At 41.9% G+C, this 19,380-nt stretch overlaps 1 protein-coding gene across 1 annotated transcript in view; it reads right to left on the minus strand.

Moving 5' to 3' along the window:
• The window catches only part of scaper (S-phase cyclin A-associated protein in the ER), a 57,001-nt gene that overhangs the window by 5,629 nt on the left and 31,992 nt on the right, over positions 1-19,380 (minus strand). Inside the window, exons 23-28 of the mRNA XM_084555295.1 lie at positions 15,665-15,780; positions 8,582-8,705; positions 6,873-7,102; positions 5,074-5,229; positions 2,996-3,230; positions 1,412-1,561 (exon numbers count right to left, since the gene is read on the minus strand). Of these exons, the coding sequence (XP_084411421.1) occupies positions 1,412-1,561; positions 2,996-3,230; positions 5,074-5,229; positions 6,873-7,102; positions 8,582-8,705; positions 15,665-15,780 (1,011 nt within the window). The remainder of the gene's footprint in view (positions 1-1,411; positions 1,562-2,995; positions 3,231-5,073; positions 5,230-6,872; positions 7,103-8,581; positions 8,706-15,664; positions 15,781-19,380) is intronic.

Here is a 19,380-nt window from a genome sequence, read left to right on the forward strand (position 1 = left end):
AGAAAAGCTCAAGCTGCTCTAAATATTCTCCTTAACGCCATCCATCTTGGTGCAGAACCGAATGGATGCATTCCAGGAACCGGACCACTGGCAAAGATCAACTCTGTGTGAATGTTGTGTGGGATTTTGTTTCCTCACTATCTTTACTCGAATATGTAAAAAAAAGAAAGAAGATTTTAGGTTGTAAATGAATTATTTTTGGATCCAATTAGCAACATGCAAATGTTATTTTTTGCAAAATACAGAATATGGCTTTTCTGTTAACGTTGCTGTGAGCGGACAAAGATAAACAGTCTGTCACATGCTTAATTTAATTGTCAGTCCTTGTTCAATAAAATATGCAAATTGGATCAACAATGACCAACAAATGCTAATTCCGTACATCAGAATAATTAGATTACTTAGCAGCAGAGAAGAGAGCTAAAGTGGCACAGACAGAAGGAGGCACTTTTAATTAGAAATTAGAAAAAAATAAATAAATCTGCAAATCAGAATCAGCCTATAAATTGTTGTGATGGGAGTTGACCGTGTGTGGATAAATGACATATCAGAGGCTGAAGCCGTGGCTGCTGCCCGTGTGGGTCAGGCTTAGCTTAATCAAAGCCCAGCCAACTGTAGCATGGCTAATCAGGGGCCCGGTAGACGGGCCATGCATGACAGCCAACTACACAGCAGCCAGGTCTGCTCCTTCACATCCTGCTCACTTCCATAGAGCCCCCTAAGTAGTTGTAACACCGGGGCCAGCACACTGCCCTGCTTTACCAGGAGGGAACAATGGCTCACTCTGTGGGACAATAGACGACACACAGGCTGAAAGCAGGAAGGTGCCAAGGCATGAATCTTTAAACAGGTGCTTTTTGTTACAATTACAAAACTACACCCTTTTTCTGACAAATAATGCATGAGAAGAACAATAGTAAGATGATATTACCAGGCTCTTCTAACTCAATAGGAAGCTTTACACAACTGAACGAATTAAGTGTAATTAAGAAATAAGACAAAAGACAGAAAATCTATTACAATTCTTAACTGCCTCAAGTAGAAATAAGTAGATTCATTGATTCCAATATATTGATAGTTTAACACTCGCTTTACTGGACTGAAATATTCCTTCAAGCTTCCCACCTTATGAAGATATAAAACCTTTCTTTAAAAACCTTCACACAATATATGTGTAACTTTGAAATTAAAACATACATTTTCCAATTTTTCCAGTATGTTTTCTATCCTTTTAAGTGTTTTTTTTATCATTTATATAAATTCTAAACTAGTAGGAACTGGTTCCCTGATAATATCTGATTTACCAAAACAACAACAATGGTTACCAACATCTTCAGTGACAACTACAAAGGTCGACTCATGCTTTGAGTAATTTGGTTTGGTTGACCCGAAAAATACAGTCTAATTTTACCTGGTTGTCCAGGTGGTTAACAGTGAAGTATCCCACACAGATGATGACTTCGTGCAGCAGCTCTTCGGAGGAATGCTGGGTACAGTACCAGAGCAGGGAGCTGACGATGTGTCGGAAAGCGAGAGACAGGCCCTCCGCTCCTAGGACAGACTTAATGGGTCACAGACAAAGCACGTCAGTGTGTACGGACGCAACTTAAACATAAATTGTCTATAATTGTGATTACAAAGAGTCCGGCACGAATACAGCGCACGGCAATAAAAAAAAAAAGGTTATATGTTTTGCTGGTGGGAACGTACATGGTGTAAGCGTATAAGCAAATAAACGGGGACCAACCATAAAACACCCCAATCCCACTCAGAATTTAGATGCTAGGAGCAGCACGCAGACAGTATTTATTAAACAATGTCAGCGTGACAGAGCACCGTAAGATCATCACAATTCCCAGTGGAAGTTTGGGTGTGTTAGGATTTGAACATCCATAAACACAATACCTAGGAAGCTAAATTTTACTTTCAGGGCTTCCTGAACAATGTAAAAAGCTGTCAGAGTGGAAAAAATGCATAAATACAACAATAAATACATTTAAATAATAATTTAAAAAAAAACTACTTGGAGTAAAACTGCTAAGCAAAAAGAAAAACATACAGTTCTGATTTTTTTCACTATTATTTTCCTAACATTGATTTTCTAGGTTCACTGATTCGTTGTAAAATTTAGATATTTATACTGCACGGGACTCTTTGGAAATTCCCTTCAAAATCACATTATTGGGAGCCGATGTGAAGCACACAGAGTCAACTGCCTGAATTTTGATCATCCATCCACTGCACCAATACGTGTTAGCTGTTGCAGTGAGGTAATCCGAAACACAAGGTGATTACAACTGCTGGCCAAAAAAAGAAATGTTATTTAAAATGTTCATAAAACTCTGGCAGCGTAGCGCTTTCATTTCCAGCTGTTTTGAGTTGACTGAATATGGCGGGTCAGTGAGAGGAAGCTGCTTCAAAGTAATTACCCCAAGGCATTAAAATAATTAACAGCATTCTCGCTTGCTCTTGTGGCTTTCAGTCTGTGCGGGGACTTAGCACAGTGAAGCTGTCGCCCTCTCCTCCTCGGGCTGGGTGACGTATGGCCCTCCATACAGTGATAATCACTGGTGCTCCATTCTGACCGCTGACCCACCGGGCTCTCTTCAACCCCAAAAAATGACCTTGGGTCAAAGGGCGCCTGTGTTTATGTCCACAGGTCAACTTTGTCCTGCAGAGAGCAACTCCTCTTCTAATGGCTCTTGACAAAGGAACTGACATGCGTCTGATCGTCAAAGTAGATTTATTAAACCAAGGAAGGATAATTAAATATTTGTGAGCAATTTTATAATAGCCTGCTGTTCGAGATTTAAATAATTAGAATGTCTTTAACTGCGGTTAGCTCCTTGTATTATTATATATTATATATGTGCAGCATAATAACATGTTCTAGTATGGAAGGTACATATATATGAACAAATATTAGATACAACAATAAAAAAATCAAAAAAATAAATACCCAAGTGTATAAAATGTTGTACATGATAATTAATACCTGGAAGGCGGTCAGGTCAAGAAGGGCAAAACTGTTGAGGAAGCGGATGCCTTGTAAAGCCACCTGGATGACCCCGGGGCTGTAGGGTTCCTGACTCTGGGAAGACGATTCTGGCAAGAAACTGTGCAGCAGGATACAATACAGCGTGTGCACCACTCCCACCAGCTCGGTGGACTGCAGCAGGGCCGTCAACCCGGTCGGGTCCTGGCGTTTGTTGTCAAATATACTGAGGCAACTGAAGCGGAAGAGAGCGCACAGGTATGCTCAGTACAACAAAAAATAACTAAAAAGATTCAGTAACAAAACTGATATCATACCAGGAATTAATAAATATAAATGCTATAGGTATAAATAATATCTACATATAATATGTTGAGCTTTTCTGCTGCTGGTATAGAGCTGAAAGATCAGTCACTGCTACATACAGAGATGCTTTTTAATTTTAGAGATGACTTTTGTTTTTTTTTGCTGTGTTACTTGACTTGACTGACTGGAGCGAGTGGAAGGACACCACGTTAGAAATGTGTTTTATATAAACATGTTGGATCACTGCTGCCCTTAAGTTCATCCTCTGCTCTTTGCTTGCTCCTGGTTTATTCATAGAATAACAGATTCTCATTCTTCACATGCGAGAGGCATCTACGCCTTTTCACTTTCTGATTTTGTCTGCCAGCCAGATTGGTTGAATTGTGGGAGTTTCAAGACTCCTCCTACAATGATGCCGTGATGTGCGGCTCAGGGCAGTGATTTCCCGCTGGTAGATTTAACCGAGTCGCCTGAAAAGGTGCTAAGTGCTGCAGTACATTTAATCAAAGCCTGTGTGAGAGGGTTCAAGGTGACAGGTTTGTTTAGCTCCAAAAAGAAGGCAGCCTATTGGTTCAAGGGGTTGTCCTTTAAATTTATATTTAACACCAGGTGCAATGCACCAGGTAGCAAATAGGAACTCCATTGGTTAGACCTAACCATCCCCAAATTTCATCAGTTTTCTTTTTATTTTTTTTAAACCGGGTATGTTGTGCTACCAAAAACAGACATATTAATAAATATTATTAAAGTAATAATGCAATAATCCTATTTAGGTTTCTCCTAGACGCAATGCAGATGTCTCCAGTGAAACCCTCGGCTTGTACAGACAATTTAAGACTACTGCAGCAACCCCAGCTATGATTTGCAGCCATGCAGAATGGAGGGTGTGTGACCTCTGGATGGAACCTACAGTGCATGCTGATACTTGATGTTAGCCAACAGGCTTCGCATGAAATATGCTGCTAGGCAAGAACACAGCCTCCTAATGCCGTTATAATCCCCTGACACAGCAACTGGCATGGCCCAAATATTCAACTAGTCCACTGAGCATTCTTATATATATGACACGCAGAGAAGCCCTGGCACAACAGAGCTCCCTGGCTGCTGTATTGATCACGCTGTCATTGAATACTATGTTTTCTCACAGATGACAAACAGTAGTTCAAGCTGTCCTCTGAACCAAGTGAGTATTGTTACTGCAGCACTTAATAGCGACACACTGGTCGGCACTGAAAACATCAAGACTGCTATCTAGATTTGGATTTAAATGGAACAAAATCCATTTCAAATTTTATTTTAATGAACGGCATAAAAGAATATGTGGCCCTGCTACCATGCAAAGCATTTCTTTTGAAGTCAGGAATTGTAGTGCTGAGGTCCCTTGGTGTGACTGTGTGCTTAGCCTCTGTCAGCGGCGCCGCTGAACCTCTCTGAGTGGAGGTCACCGTAGCACACGTGGGTGGGCTCCCCCCACACTGCAGGCTAAGGTTTATGGTGAGTGACAGAGCGCTGGGTCAAGTAGATGCCTATCTCTATCTGTAGTAACGACAGCTTAGCCAGCGTGCTGGCTGGAGTAAATGACCTGCCGGCTGATTGCAGAGTCCACGGTCTTGGTTTGAGTAACCGTGTCTTTATGGATACTTCTGACGGTAAAGAACCAACAGTAACTCAGTCCCTGTCATTACTTGCCCAGAGAGGTGTGCGTGTTTGTCAGAGGAAGATCAAGAAATCACAGAGACGTCTGAAGGCGTGTGAGCAAGAGACAGTCTTACCGTCCCGTTACGACAAAGCACAGGGTACACAATCTGTGCAGCAGAGCCGAGGCGTGCTGGAGGAAAGCAGACATCTTTGGGTGCTCGTCGACGGGACTTTGGATCGACAAGAAGCACCCGTACAGCTTGTCAATCAAACCCATGTTAACCACGTAGCTGGAATACACACACAAGGAGATAAAAAAAATAAAATACAACATAGTTAATGACATTTCTTGCAAAATGTTAAAATGAGTCAAGCAAGGGTGGCTTTCTTTGAATGAAGGTCATCCCACATGGACCAACAAAGGCCTTTACTGTGCATACTTCCACATCACTGCAGCTGTAAGCCAATACCTCACCTAAGCCGTCCACCCCCTGCCTTTACTGTGATATCTTCAATTTGTCTTTGCCAATGACAGGTCTCGTGATCATGTTCCCTGTACTCTTTCAGCCACAAATCACTGCTAATAGTGTCATTAGAGGGTTGTTGTGGCTCCTATGCCAGCCCAGCTCTGGACCATTGACAGTCTGCTGACCTGGGGCTAGTCTTCTCAAAGCTAAGCTATGCCGGGATCACCGAAAGCTTTTGAAACTCTAGAGAGCACTACAGCTGCCAATCAAGGCTTTCAAGTCGCTGAGGTGGTCACTGTGAAGTCACTGTTCCTCATCTTATCACTGCTCCGACTCTTCCCTTCTTTCACATACCTTTTTCTCAGAACTGTCACTCACTGAAGTCCTCTCAAAACAGGTGATTATGGCTGTTTTCAACCTGCAGTGCAGGTCTTCTGACACTTGAACCAAGTTCCATTGTTTTGACTTGATCCTCTTCTACAGCTTTACTTGGGTTGAAAGGATCTTTCCTCACGTTAACTACTTTGTCCAGTGCCTGCTCTGTTTGACAAGCTGCCTGGTGGTCGAAATTGCTACTTTGTGCGTCATGATTAAAAACTCTTACCACAACGGTGGCGGACTAAAAGCACTGAAGGCAAACTGAGGGACTGGTAATGAGCAGAAAGGAAACAGTGATCTCCTTTCTGCGTGATTTATAGGCTGGCATAATGGGAGAGTGTTGCAAAAGCGAAAAATGTTTTGATCTTTTGTCCTTCCTCACATATACATTATAAGACAGTTGAGGTAAATCTTGTGTTCGTACTTGGGATTATCAGTCTGACGACACAATTTTTCTCAGGCCCTCCCCTGTCTCTAGGGTTACGACTAGGTCAGTGGATGAGATTGGTGGGCCTGTGCAGCTGCTCTGTCCAGATGAATCATGGCTTGTGGGAGGGATAGTGGAGAGACTGCACTAGTCCACCAGGCTTCATGAGGCAGGGCCTGCCTTTCCTCACAGTGCACATTTCTCCATCACAGCCCCGACTCCTACAGCCCAGACCCACATGGCTAGCTCGAACGCCAGGTTCAAGGGGACATTTCAAAGCTTTGGAATTGCTCTTTGTTTATGCTACTTTGTGACCCGCTCTCCCCGAAACCGATTTTACTTAAAATGTGGTACACGACGTGTGGAAAAAGCACATGCTGGAAGGATGCCAGAATACACCTCATTCTCACACTGCTCCCATTTTAACTAGACGCTACTTGAACCATTTCCAAATGATCTGAAGTTTTTTGTCTGTTCTTTACATAAGCTCATGCTGTTGAGGAAATCAGAGGTTGGCCAACTCTGAACCCGGTGCAGAAAAGTGGAGGAGACATGCACTATGAGGTAAAAAGATTTTGAGATGAGAAATAAAAAAAAAAGGTGCCATACAGGAGGACGAGAAGCGGTGTGGGAGTAGCGCAGAGCATTGCAGAGAGAATACCTGATTAGATCTTGTGTGCGAGTGTTGAAGAACTCTGTGGCAGAGCTCTTGACCTTGGTATCTGGGGAGGAAGTCCATGTGTTTTCGCCTTGCCCGGAGTCAGTGATATGCGGCCACAGGGACCCCAGGATGGTAGAAATGGCCTGAAGCAGGCCTGTCGTCAAACCCTCAAAGACTTGTTTGTTCACACTGCGCCCAAAAATAGACTTGTCTTCATCTGGGACATACAGCTGTTGAAACGGAAGTAAAAAATTGATTCATCTCATTTAAATCACCAGGTTCTCTGCTCCTTTAATAAACCTTGATGCTGAAAGACTCAAGCAGAAAGGTGACAGCATTTAATTGGGCGTGAATAACAGTGTAGAAACAAACAGCTTTCATGACATTAGTCTATTTACTATATCGCTCAGTTTTAGCAGGTATATTATTAACCGGCCTTAGGCATCAAATTAGCAAGTAACACTCTTGGTGTTTATAATAGCTACAATAAAAACATATAGTAGCTGTTAAAGGAACTTCCTCAGCCACACAAAGGTGGTGCAAACAAATAAATATATTTAAACCAGCTACATCCTGACAAGACAGAAGCTGCAGATTAAAAGGCTGCAAAAAGAAATTAGACACAAGAGTATGACAGGCGCTTTTTAACTTATATTCCCAGGCAAATGTGATAAAAATGGAAGTTCACATTTAAAATATAGTGTTAGCTTTAAATGTGGAACCTTGCAAAGGTAAAACCTTCCCATTTGCTCTAATGGTTGGGGTGAACGCTGACAGCATAGGTAAATCCACCGACATTCTCCGCAAATCTAATTAAAAGGGGACATGCTCATGCGGCAGCGCAACCCCCACTGCTTTACTCTAATGCTTACACACACGCATACCGAAATGGACGTGCATCAATACACGTATATAAATACAATAACGTGTAGTTGAAATAGTCGCAAAAGTTTTAAACTAAATTACAACACATCGTAGAACTCCTGACTAGGAGCGCGAGTGATTGTTGGCCTCCATTCTTAATCCGCACTGAACAAAAGGAGAGAAGCTTGTTCATCTCCTGCAGTGCTGTTGGATATGTCAGTCAGCAGAGCAGCTGCTGGGATATGTTTTATATAAACTCAAGTGTACAGGCTAACCTCTCCCTGTGTGCCCTAAGGAAATATGACTGCTTCGGATTGGAACTCGACTGGAGAAGGAAGCCCCAGTAGAGTTCATGCATGCACCACAACCCTGCGCCTGTGCCTTGTCCTGTCTGTGTTGTGAGTGTAGGCGGCCCCAGTGAGCCGCCACCGTTGGATGTTTGGAGTGAGCTGATGTTTACAGTCCTTCTCGCAGAGTGCTGAAGGATATGGGCTGACATGCCGCCGCAGTGCAGCCTGCCTGCCTGACTGACTGTGCTCTCACATTCCCTCAGTCAGTCAGGAGGCATCTGTGGAGAGGTTGGGCAACGGTTTGTTACACGCTAGTTTGTGTCTTGCTCTGTGTTTCGTTAACACTGCAGCGGTAACACACACCGGCAAAAGGGCTTTCTCAGTGGTCAAGACAGTGGATATCAAAAAAATTAACGTAAGGAAAAAATAGGAATTGTTAACACAAATGCTAAATTCATGCATGGTAAAAATAATGCTTGTAGTTAAGCCTGCATTATCTTAGACACATTTTATATACAATGGTCCTGTTTATTATACTGGGATGCATCCACTTACTGTTAGCTGATGCAGCAGCAGGTCCATGAGGAGGACTATCTTGTTGCTGAACAGCACATAGGAGCAGTTGGGGGGGCAGCAGGAACATGCCAGGTTGTAGATATTAACAGCAGCACAGAGAGATCTAGCAAAGAGACATGACCAGTCATCATTAATCACAAGTTTAAATTAAAACAAACCTCAGGGCATTTCCATTTGTTAAAGAAACACTTCAACGGGGATGTAAATGTGACCTGGGCACTGACATGACTATCTGCAGGCATCAGGAAACCAAACACACTCTTCTCTATTTGTGGTTCCTTAAGGGTGCAGTTTGTCTTCTCAAGTCAAATGCATATCTCACTGACAGCGCGAGCAAGGAAGCCGATTTGAGGAATAAAACACTCGTATCAGCTACTTATGCGGAGACTCCCCTCACTAGAGCCACCTTCAGAGGTGCTGAGTGCAATCTCAGTTCCATCTTGGCAGAGATGGTGCAGCATTTCCGCTGGAGAGATAAAACTGTTTCTTTTAGCAGCTCCTCGCAGCCGCCAGGCAGCCCCAGGCAGCAGCCAGCGCTGAACCAGTCAGCGTGCCTCTGTATTATGTCTACTCTAAAACAAGCCCCAGAGAAGATTAATGCTTCAGATAACTGACCAATCATTCTGCTGTGACTGCTACTCCCCCTCGCCCCGTTTCATCAGTTAATATTTTCTGACAACTGTATATTTTAGCCATTGGAGGAATAGCGTGTCCTATCTGCTCGCTGGAAGAATGGAATCTGCCTCTCCACTGCCTAAAGTAGGCCATGTTTATTTCAACTGGTAAACATTTTGATATCTACCGAACCTTCACATCTGCTGCGCGTTTTCAGTCAAACCACGCTGGCACGGTAAAGAAAAATAGATTAGGTGGAGGTTCACCAAAGTCTGTCAATAACTTCCTCTGTTCTTGCGTTAGCTAACGGCTGAGTCAGTCGCTTTGCCATAGCATTATTGTCATTGCTGTGCAGCTGTCAGACGCAGAATGTGGTGTTAATGTGAGAAGCGCTATATTTTGAGCTATCGGATGGCGTCCAAATCTGACATCAAAGCTCACGTCAACCTGAAACCAAAAACAGAGTCCGTAACAATTAGTAAGAACATTCTTCAATTGGTAGTTTAAGTTCTATACGCCAGATACTGACAGTAACTGAATTTAATCACAAAGACGGTGGAAAAAAAGTTAATTAATGGTTAAGTGCATTGCCAGGCCGTGTGAAGAAGAGGCGAGGAAACATGAGAACCCAACCAAACTATGCATTGTACAGCGTCAGACTCTCACAGCGTCTGATTCTCAAGAGAACACGGGACACAGATCAGCTTCAATACAAATACCAAAGTGACAACTCAAAAAACCTTTCACTAATTCTACTGTATAATTATATGTTTTACACGGCTCATGAAAACCGCGGTAGCTGCCATGCACATTCCTCAAAAGGACATGGGCTACTTTTAAGTCACTATTGTGGTATTTGTACTTGTTGAATGAAGTAGAGCACAATAGTAGGGTTATCATATGATCTATCAGAGATTAAATAGCAAAGCAGGACTGACTTGATTACTGTCAAAGAGCTGTTTCAGAACAGCCAGATAAAGTTCATGTTGATCAACAGCGTTCGGGATACACTGAAAATTTGGGGGTCTCTGTCTGCATGCTATGCTGTGGTATAGTGATACATTAAATTGTTCCTTCAAGAAGTAACAAAGAGGGTAGCAATCTCTTTCTAGACAAGGTTCAGATTAGTTGATAGGAGGGGGCATGCAAGATTTTGGACTCATTCTGGTGTTGATGGAATCAGTGCTGAGCAATATTTTGATTGTGTATTATGTAAAATATGCTGTTAAGTGAAACAAAACCATCTACTATAAAAATAAGTCAAGACATATAATCAGGATTTATTATTGCACCGTCATATCTTTTCATCCATTTGGCAGTTTCGCCAGGAGTTTCCATGCCATCAGCTGTTAAGCAGCCCTTGGTTTGTCCATTGTGCAGACCTGCTGGGCCATTTTCAGCTTTTCAAAAGCAGTTTGTCCTCGTTTGGCATTTGATGCAATGCTTTCTGACAGTGTTCCCCTTGTCACATAAAATTTAGGTGTATTTACATTTTCGGTAGAACCCATGTTCATGTTGGCAGCTGCAAAACAGTTTTCCTTATTTAGTTTTGGAGTGCCAGCCCTGTGACTGACTGGTGACCTGTGCAGGACGTACCCCGCCTCTCGCCCACAGTCAGCTGGGACTAGCTGCATGTAAGAGGGTACAGCTAATGTTATGGTGTTTGAGCTCCTCAAATTTAATGCATTTACACACAGAATTAAGATATATTACTTAAAAGTATGCAGCAGGTGAAGTGAATGTTGAGTTTTTAAAGAAGTTGTTAAAACACCACACGCCAATGAGATAACTGCTAAAACAACTTTGAAAAATTAATTCAAGGCATGGCTGCACTGTCTCTACCTGACCTTACTAGCATATTCTAATTAAATCACTTAACTTCTGGCAGGACAGATCAGCCCCTCAGCTCACTCAGCTGCTCATGTAATGAGCATGCAATTGCTTTGTAACACAGCTAATCAGGCTTGTCTTTGGTCATCTCTGAACAAATGAGAAGGCTGTCAAAGGCATGCTTGAGTTATGCCCTTACACCAGCTTGTACAATGAACCATTGCAGTGATCTGTCTTTGGTTTCCTCCCACCTAATTGAGCTTGATGAGCTTGACACCCGATAGTTCAACCTCTCTGGGAATCTCACTATCTAAACACCCCTCAGTGACAGCTCCAGTCAAAGATTTTGAGGAACAATTCGGTAAAGTGCCACGCCGCCCTTTCTCACGTTGCACAAAAACTTTGTGGGGACTGATGTGTGCCAGTCTACCTGAGCAGGCCACATTCTTCCACCTACACCAATACGGGTTTCTCATTACATAGGCGAGACCGTGTTTTACAGGTTCGCAAAATTAACATAATCGCTATCCATCTCAACCTGCCACATTCAGGTCACAACTGGAGACTTGTGAGTGGATATTTTGCTAATAAATACAGGATACAAATAGTTGAGAAATGCAATCTATACTAATGTATATTACAACTTGAACAGTCGGGAGAAAGCCAACATTTTACCAGTAAAACAATTTGAATCTATAAAGAAATGAGGCCAAGAGTTAAAGGGATGGATCACACCTACTGTATACCAGTCTCGGTCTTTTTAATTATGAAGTTCTGCCCTAGCGGCCAACAAGGCTTCGCCCAATAAAGTGAAGGTTTGGGGGTTAAAAGACATGGATAGAAAAAAAAAATTAAGAATAAACAACAACTCGTGAAACTGCAGACCTCACCGGCCGGTTAACTCTCTGGAATAAATCAGAAGTAACAACCATAAACACACCGTTTCCCCAGAGGTATACGGTTATGGATTGTGTCTGTCTTTCACCCAAGTCCATTTATTAAGGTAAATGGCCAACTCGCCTTTCAGTTGACAACAGGACAACAAGCTTGTAAAAGGCTCTTTATGCTTTTTGTCACTGCCTTCAGTTATCAACTCCGAGATCTGTGCTCCTCAACCTGAGTCTCACATTCCTCGCCCTTTCTGTGCGTTTCCTATGTGTGCAGTCAAGCCTGACGGGAGCAGCGCTGCAGAAATCTGACTAACTTCCAGATCAGGTTGAGCCCCTGCCTCTTAAACAGGGGAAGAAAGAGAATCCTAAGCCAAAATAAAAGGTGAGGAGCAAGTCCATTTCCTTGTGCTGTCAAACAATCCCTTCATTCATGGCTATCTAAATGACATTTAATTTGATTCTGCTGTTGATCTCTCCGATACCCTGAGTGCTTCCAAGACATCTACTGTGGCTGCCGTGCCACGCTGGCCAGGTATGAAGGAGGAGAAATCTGATGAGCCGTCACACCGCACCGTGCACACGAACACACACACACACACACACACAAATACAGAGACGCACGCACGCACACTCACGAATGGTGGAAAACATCCTGAAATAAAACCACAGGCAGCAGGTCTGATTTCACAGGATACACCGGGTCATGTGAGACAGAGGTGGAAATACAAATTGGGTTAACACACATGTCCGAGGACTCCTAAACCTTTTTTTGGAACTCATCTGTTACCATCACAGCTCTGTCTCACTTTTATAAATCTCCAGAAACTGTCATACAGCGGGACCCAAATATCAGAATATAAACATGGGAATGAGATTTTTTTTGTTGCTGAAATTCATACAGTAACAACCAAACAACTAAAAACAACCTTTTAGTTCTTAGATTTGGCACCATACAACACAACTGATATAAAATGAAGACAATTTGCCCAGTTTCAAGTTATAAGTCGTTGGATATTCAAAAGCAAAAACGGTTTAAAACAGTTTACTAATTTCATAAATAATGTAAACTGAATATATTTGATTTTTAGATTGCAACTGGTTCAAACAAGAACACAGTGCATTGGGCACAGTGCATGGGGTGATTTTTCACAATTTTCTGAAAAATTGAGGAATGAACCTTCAGCTGTTGTAATATAGATAAATTCACACACATTTTAATTACAGGGCATGCAAATGAAATGATCTAATAAACTTAACCTTGTTCAAGCCAAAGTTTGGGTTGTTATTGTTCCTTTTGTAAGATATCATGCCTCCAGCTGAACTTAATGACAGGGGCTGCCTAAACCCTGATCTAGACACTGCAGCGACCACAGGGTTACAGCAGAACATTAGCGCAGCCTCGCAGAGGAATTAGCTCATTAATGTAATGGTAACAAGATGGAATCAGCCTCCCCGGGGAGAGATATGGCAGGAGCATCTCCGCAGCTGCCTTTTTTTGTAAATCACTCCGCTTATCTGGTGGGAGGAGGTGATCAATACGGCAGCATCACTGTAAACAGATAATGTAGCGTAGTCAGAGGCTAGCGTCTGTATAGCAGCCCATTAGGCCACACAGCAATCCAGATGACAGATAGTGATAAGCAGACAGCCGGGCTGCGTCCTTGTGTTGCATCTGGTCATGAGCTACCATCTTCGCTGACCTGACACACAAATAAAGCGTGACCTCTGCCGCATTTTACACGGAAAATGTGACTTTTCTAATCTGTGCATGTGTTCGTAAAATAATCAGCTTTTGGGTGCTGCAAACTGAACCATTAGTGTAATTACTAGATTTAATTATTAAGGAACAAGCTTGTGTATACAGATTACGTGGTCATAATAATGAGCTGAATTAATGCTTTCAGTAGTACAGCAGTATATACTGACAGTGAACTGAAGTGCTGAGCTCAGTTCTTATCAGAGAATCAAAATTACACATTGGCTCCTGACATGAAAGTCCTTTGCAGACAATCCTGTTTAGCTGTGGGAAAGGTTTAGGCCTGAAACGAGAGCTAATTTAAGACCGTTTTGTAACTATTTATAATTCAAAGTTTGCTCGAATTGTAAGCAGAGGATAAAACACATGGGCCTAATCTTCACTATGCCAAGGAGGTGTCTTAAAGCCGAAGAGGCATTGTGTGTACTTAAGCTAACCCTCCGTCATGCACGGATGTGCAGGCAAGCTCTGCATACAAGCGCTTTGTGCTTGAGGACAGTCTTTCCATTTAGGATAATATTTCTTCCAAGTCAGAAGTCTACTTGAAATTCCCTCAGATTACAATGATTGAGGAAGAGAGACTACAAAAAAAATCAATATACATGTGATGCCCTTTAAAAGCCTTATAAATATAAGAAGCATTCGTCCATTAGCAGGGACTCGGAGACCAGTAAATGCTAATGAATGGGAAAGCAAGGCCATTCGAGTCCATTACAGAGTCCCACTTGTGAGCAGAGCAGCCTTTCTGAGGTTATGTACTGGCAGGCCATGCTAACGCCAGACCCACAACTCAAAAATATTCTGTACTCTAAATGATAGATGGGACACATGTGCTTTTTGTGTTTCCAGAGAAAAGAATGAACACAAATTGATCACAGAAATGGAAATGCTTCCCGTTTCTTGAAGGGCATCGCTGTTATTCATTAATACATTTTCGGAGTATTTATTGAGATGAAGCAACGATAAACAGTGATTAAGTAGGTTAGCCGAGATTAGCTCACTCACTTTATGCAATTGCAAAAACAATCACAGGGAGGAAACGGAGTAGTATAGTCAGCGAGGTCAGAGAAAGGATACAGTCACAGAGAAGTCATTGGGAAGAAGGACTGTAACAGCTGAGGGGTAGTGAGTAGATGAGTAGTAGAGAGTAGGTGGACATTAAACAGTATGGATCATTCAAAACTGCTCCTATCTTTTAGGTTTCACATTTAGAAATGGAAATGTTATTTTATACTCTTCCAACACACTGACTACCATTTATATTGTCGGCGGCCAAAGAGAAGTGAAAAACAGTCTACCTTTATGCCAGGGATTAAGGCGTACTGTCACTTCACCTAACGTATTTAATATTACTTCCTATATTGAGTGGAAGGAAAAGCTGTAAAACAATGCAAGAGTCAACTTATTTTTAAATCACGTGAAAGAGTTCTCATGCGTTTTCATAACCTAAGCACAGCATCGGTAACTTCCAGTAAGAAACTGCATAGGAACATAAACCTTAGGTTCGTACTTTAGGTAAACAGGTTTTAAAAGATGCCGTTCCTTTTGCTATTTTACGGTAAGTTAACAGTAAGAGCCACTCCAGTGTTGTAACGACTCCGGTACTCTTCATCACAGATTGGTCAGAAAGAAATCCCCACATTCCACCACTGACGATAAAGAAAAATTTACAAGATCACACTGGGTCAATGCTAATGACTGATCTCAACAATAACGGACGGTCAGCGTTTCCGAGATCAAACAGTACAAAACATAAGCTATAGAGACAGCTCACCCTGCTGGCTTGAAACAGAAACTTGATCAAGCATCGCCAATAAACTTGCAATAGTTTTTTTTTTTTAATTGCATGTTAAATCACAGAAAAAAAAAGAAAATCTGAAAAACTGAACTACTTTGAAATGTTATTTTTTTTTGTATTGATGTGTTTCATGCAAATTAAAGCTAATATTCCAGTTTGGTTATGGTACTCACTTGATAGGAATACGGGGAACTGCAGTGGGTGTGGAAACGGCAGTGATGACCTGCAAAATTTGTTCCAGAGCAGACAGGCCACCGCCCACTTGGAAAGCCACTTGGTCTGCATTGTTCTGTTGAGAACAGAAAGAGAAAGAGAGAAAGAGAGAGAGAGAGAGAGAGAGAGAGAAAGAGAAGCAGAGGTACAGTCAGGGGACAACAATCTGCCGGCTGGACAGGGGATTACATGGCTCTCACCAGAAAGGGAACCTCTCTTTCTCCGACGGGGCCGAGGGACTGAAATCTGAAACAAAGTGATCCCTAAAGTATTCCTGTTTAATCTCAAAAGTGCACAACCTGACTCCGCCCCACAACAGTCTAGTTTCAGTGGAAGGCAAATGCTCGGCTGGCTACAGTCAGCGTCAGGGTGGTCTCAACGGATGACCACGGAGTAAGTGAAACTGAGAAAAGGCCAGACGGGTGATCTAAAAACACAGCAATTAGAAAACTTTAAAATTAAGACAATAATTTTAATAGCACGAGATACAGAGAATCATTAGAATCTGACAGAAATCTAAACTTACTGCAGCTTCATTACGATCTAATTAGATAAGAAAAATCTACACATCAGCTATTGTGTCAGCATTTACAGGGATTAAAGAGACATGTACTCTTATTCTGAGGCAGGATTCCTCCAGTCTTTAACACTATCAAGCCCCACACACTAGCAGAGGAGCTTGTCTCACACTTTAAGCTGCTTTGGATCTGAAGCTCGACTGACTGGTCTGATCTAAAAACTGTGTTTCTCCTCTGACTCTCTATTTAGATTTAGTTTCTTTCAAATCAGTCAACACACTAGTTTTAAATTATAAAAATTAGTGAGCGACAACCGGTACGGCAGTACGACTGAATACACTACTTGCTACTTGGATTTTAGAGTCGACCGGGCAACTGCTGTTAATGGCAAACTTGTGCATCTCAGTCAAATGAGGTTGTAAAGTTAATCTGACTTCCTACTCACTCGATAGAGAGGATATTTTAATTTGCACTGTAACTCAAGTAAATCAACCACTAACAGATTAGAGACTAGAGGCATTAAAACTGTATTTACTGTGCTCTCTGGTTCCAGTAGTCAGTGAAGAAATTAACTAAACGGCAGAAAGTTTATAAAGTATAATGAAGAAAAAATATTTATCCTATATAAAGAAAAATGCTAATAAATTAAGTTTGATGGATTAGATTTATGACTGCATGATGATAGAGTAATTTGCAGCAGGTCGAACGCTGTTGCTAGTGTGTCTCGTACATCAACAAGTACAAAACCAGGAGTGAGCACCGACTTACCAGGCATGTCGGTGCCTGGTTTGAAGGGCTGGAAAGGAACTGGAGGTGAGCTGCTGTTGGGGGATCTTCTTCACACACCTACAGAGGGCTGTGCTATGCTGCAGGTCACTCCTCCGCCTAATGAGGTTACAGTCTCCTTAGAGCTGTGACAGCACCAAAATCCAGCCACTTCACAGCGCCTTTGTTCCGCGGATGGGAAGTTGCCAACAAGCCCGAACACATTGAGAGAGAGGAGCGCTTTACCAAATTACAGATAAGCTCTTCGTCTGTCATTCATGCCCGCTGCCGAGGTAACTGCTGCTCAATTCCGGTGTCAGAGGCACGGAACAATCATTTAGAGTTCACAAGACAAAAACATTAAATATGCCAAAGACCCCTCGCATTACACGGAATGAGAAACGTCTCAAAGGTTGCCTCAAGAGTTAAAGCGCCGTTTGGAAAAGACGTCATTGTAACTTCTTTTCTGTAAGTTAGCAGCAGTTTCCATGCCTAATCAATTAGGTCTCGATCACTGAGCTTGGCTTAACCCCTCTCTTAACACGCCCATCAACACACCTACCTAAAAGCTTCTAGGCTAAATGAGAAAAGGCAACTCTTTCATAGCAGCTTATCAAAGGGTATTAAAGGAGGGAAACTGGGACCTGCCCAGTCCTGGCTGTCTCCTGCGAAAGCCAGACAAGAGTTTCTTGCTTGTTAGTTTCTTTTCTGCTGTGTTGACAGATTTATCTGTTGTGATGACGGAACAATACGGGCGAAGAGATTAAGTTCAAACTACCTGACACACTATCTCTAGGAGGTCTAAGCATGCAATGGTCCACAGGAAACAAAAACGAAGAGTATTAGTGCGAACACAGGCAATTAAATAAAACACGGTGCTTAATTTAAAGGCTAAATGTTTTTGTGAAATAACAGCCTGCACTCCACAAATGTTGATGTTGCTGCTGCGCAACTTAGCTGACTTTCTAAGCAAATGATACGAGCATCTGGTGATGATATCCTTTGTGCAGACCCAAGGCCGGGCGACAGAAATCATGTTTATATCCAATTACAGCTACAGCGTTTGTAGACAATGAGCTGAATCCCGTACAATAATGCTTTTGTTTCTTTAAGATAAGCAAGGATTCACCAAAAACATTCCTGAGACTGACACAATAAAGACGCTCCACATTTTGGGCTAGACTTTCCATCATCTTGATTTTAAGATTACTGGGTATCAGTTTCCTCCCTAAATGAATTTACAGAACCTTAGCTACACATATCCCATATAATCCTATTTTCCAAAAATGTTCATTTAAGTTCTAATCTGTCCGTGCCTAAGGATAGAAGCCACAACAAAACACAGTAACAGGATAATCAGTTAATTTTCCTTTATAAAAGAAACAAGGAGAAGACACCACCAAGGGCTGAGATAGCTCCTGAATTATACAACGGGGACAGTCTTATCTAATTATTGTCCAGGGTGACTATTGTTCCACCAGCTGATGGGAAGGCTGAAGCAGCTGGTAGTTCCTGCGACAGTGTCCGCAGACCAGCAGTCCGGCCAAATTACGCATTGTAGTCTCCTCCCACCAGACATTTTAATTAAAGCTGAGAGGAGGGCACTGTCTCCGTCGTCCTGCCCAACAAACAGATGGACAACAACTGGCAAAGTTCATTAAGGATAGACTTCAAGTCAGGGGCTCGCTCCTTCTCAAATAAAACAAATACACGACAGGACGAGTGTAACAGACGAGCCTCTCTTCACATGAATTTTCATCATTACACAGGCCCTCAAGTCAACTGTAAACCACAACAAGGCTGCTGGAGTAAACACTTTAAAGACTAAACTTCTATGTATAAACTTGTGTGTTTATAAGACGTAATGGCACATGATTTAGACTGTGTACAATTATCCATTTCCACATTTGCCCAGCACTCAAAGTGTTTATTCCAGAAAGTGAACTGAGATTAATCAAAGACCAGTGTGGCACAAAATTAAACTTGCCACAGAAACCTCAAACAGCCTTTGGTTATAACTAATACAGTAAAGCTTACAGAACAATTTCACTCCCTATTGGTCTTGTGGTCATCTATCACGTCCAATGAAAAAAAAAAAAATAATAATAATAATTTTTTTATTTTCTTACATATAAGAAGCTTGAAAAATCTAATTTACGGGCAAATCCACGAGCTTCATAAATTGTTGGTAGTTTTTCTTATTGGACCTCATCGATTAATCATTTAAGAGAACTGACAAATCAATTATCCATGTTTGCTGAAATTTAAAAAGTAAAAAAAATATACATATATATACAAAAACTAAATATTCCTCCTTTCAATGACATACTAAATATTTAATGCTTGATGCTTTCAAAGTGCGTCGTTAATAGTAAATGTCGGAAACTCATTAC

The sequence above is a fragment of the Chelon labrosus genome (genome assembly GCF_963514085.1).
Source record: "Chelon labrosus genome assembly, chromosome: 11".
Classification (NCBI taxonomy): domain Eukaryota; kingdom Metazoa; phylum Chordata; class Actinopteri; order Mugiliformes; family Mugilidae; genus Chelon; species Chelon labrosus.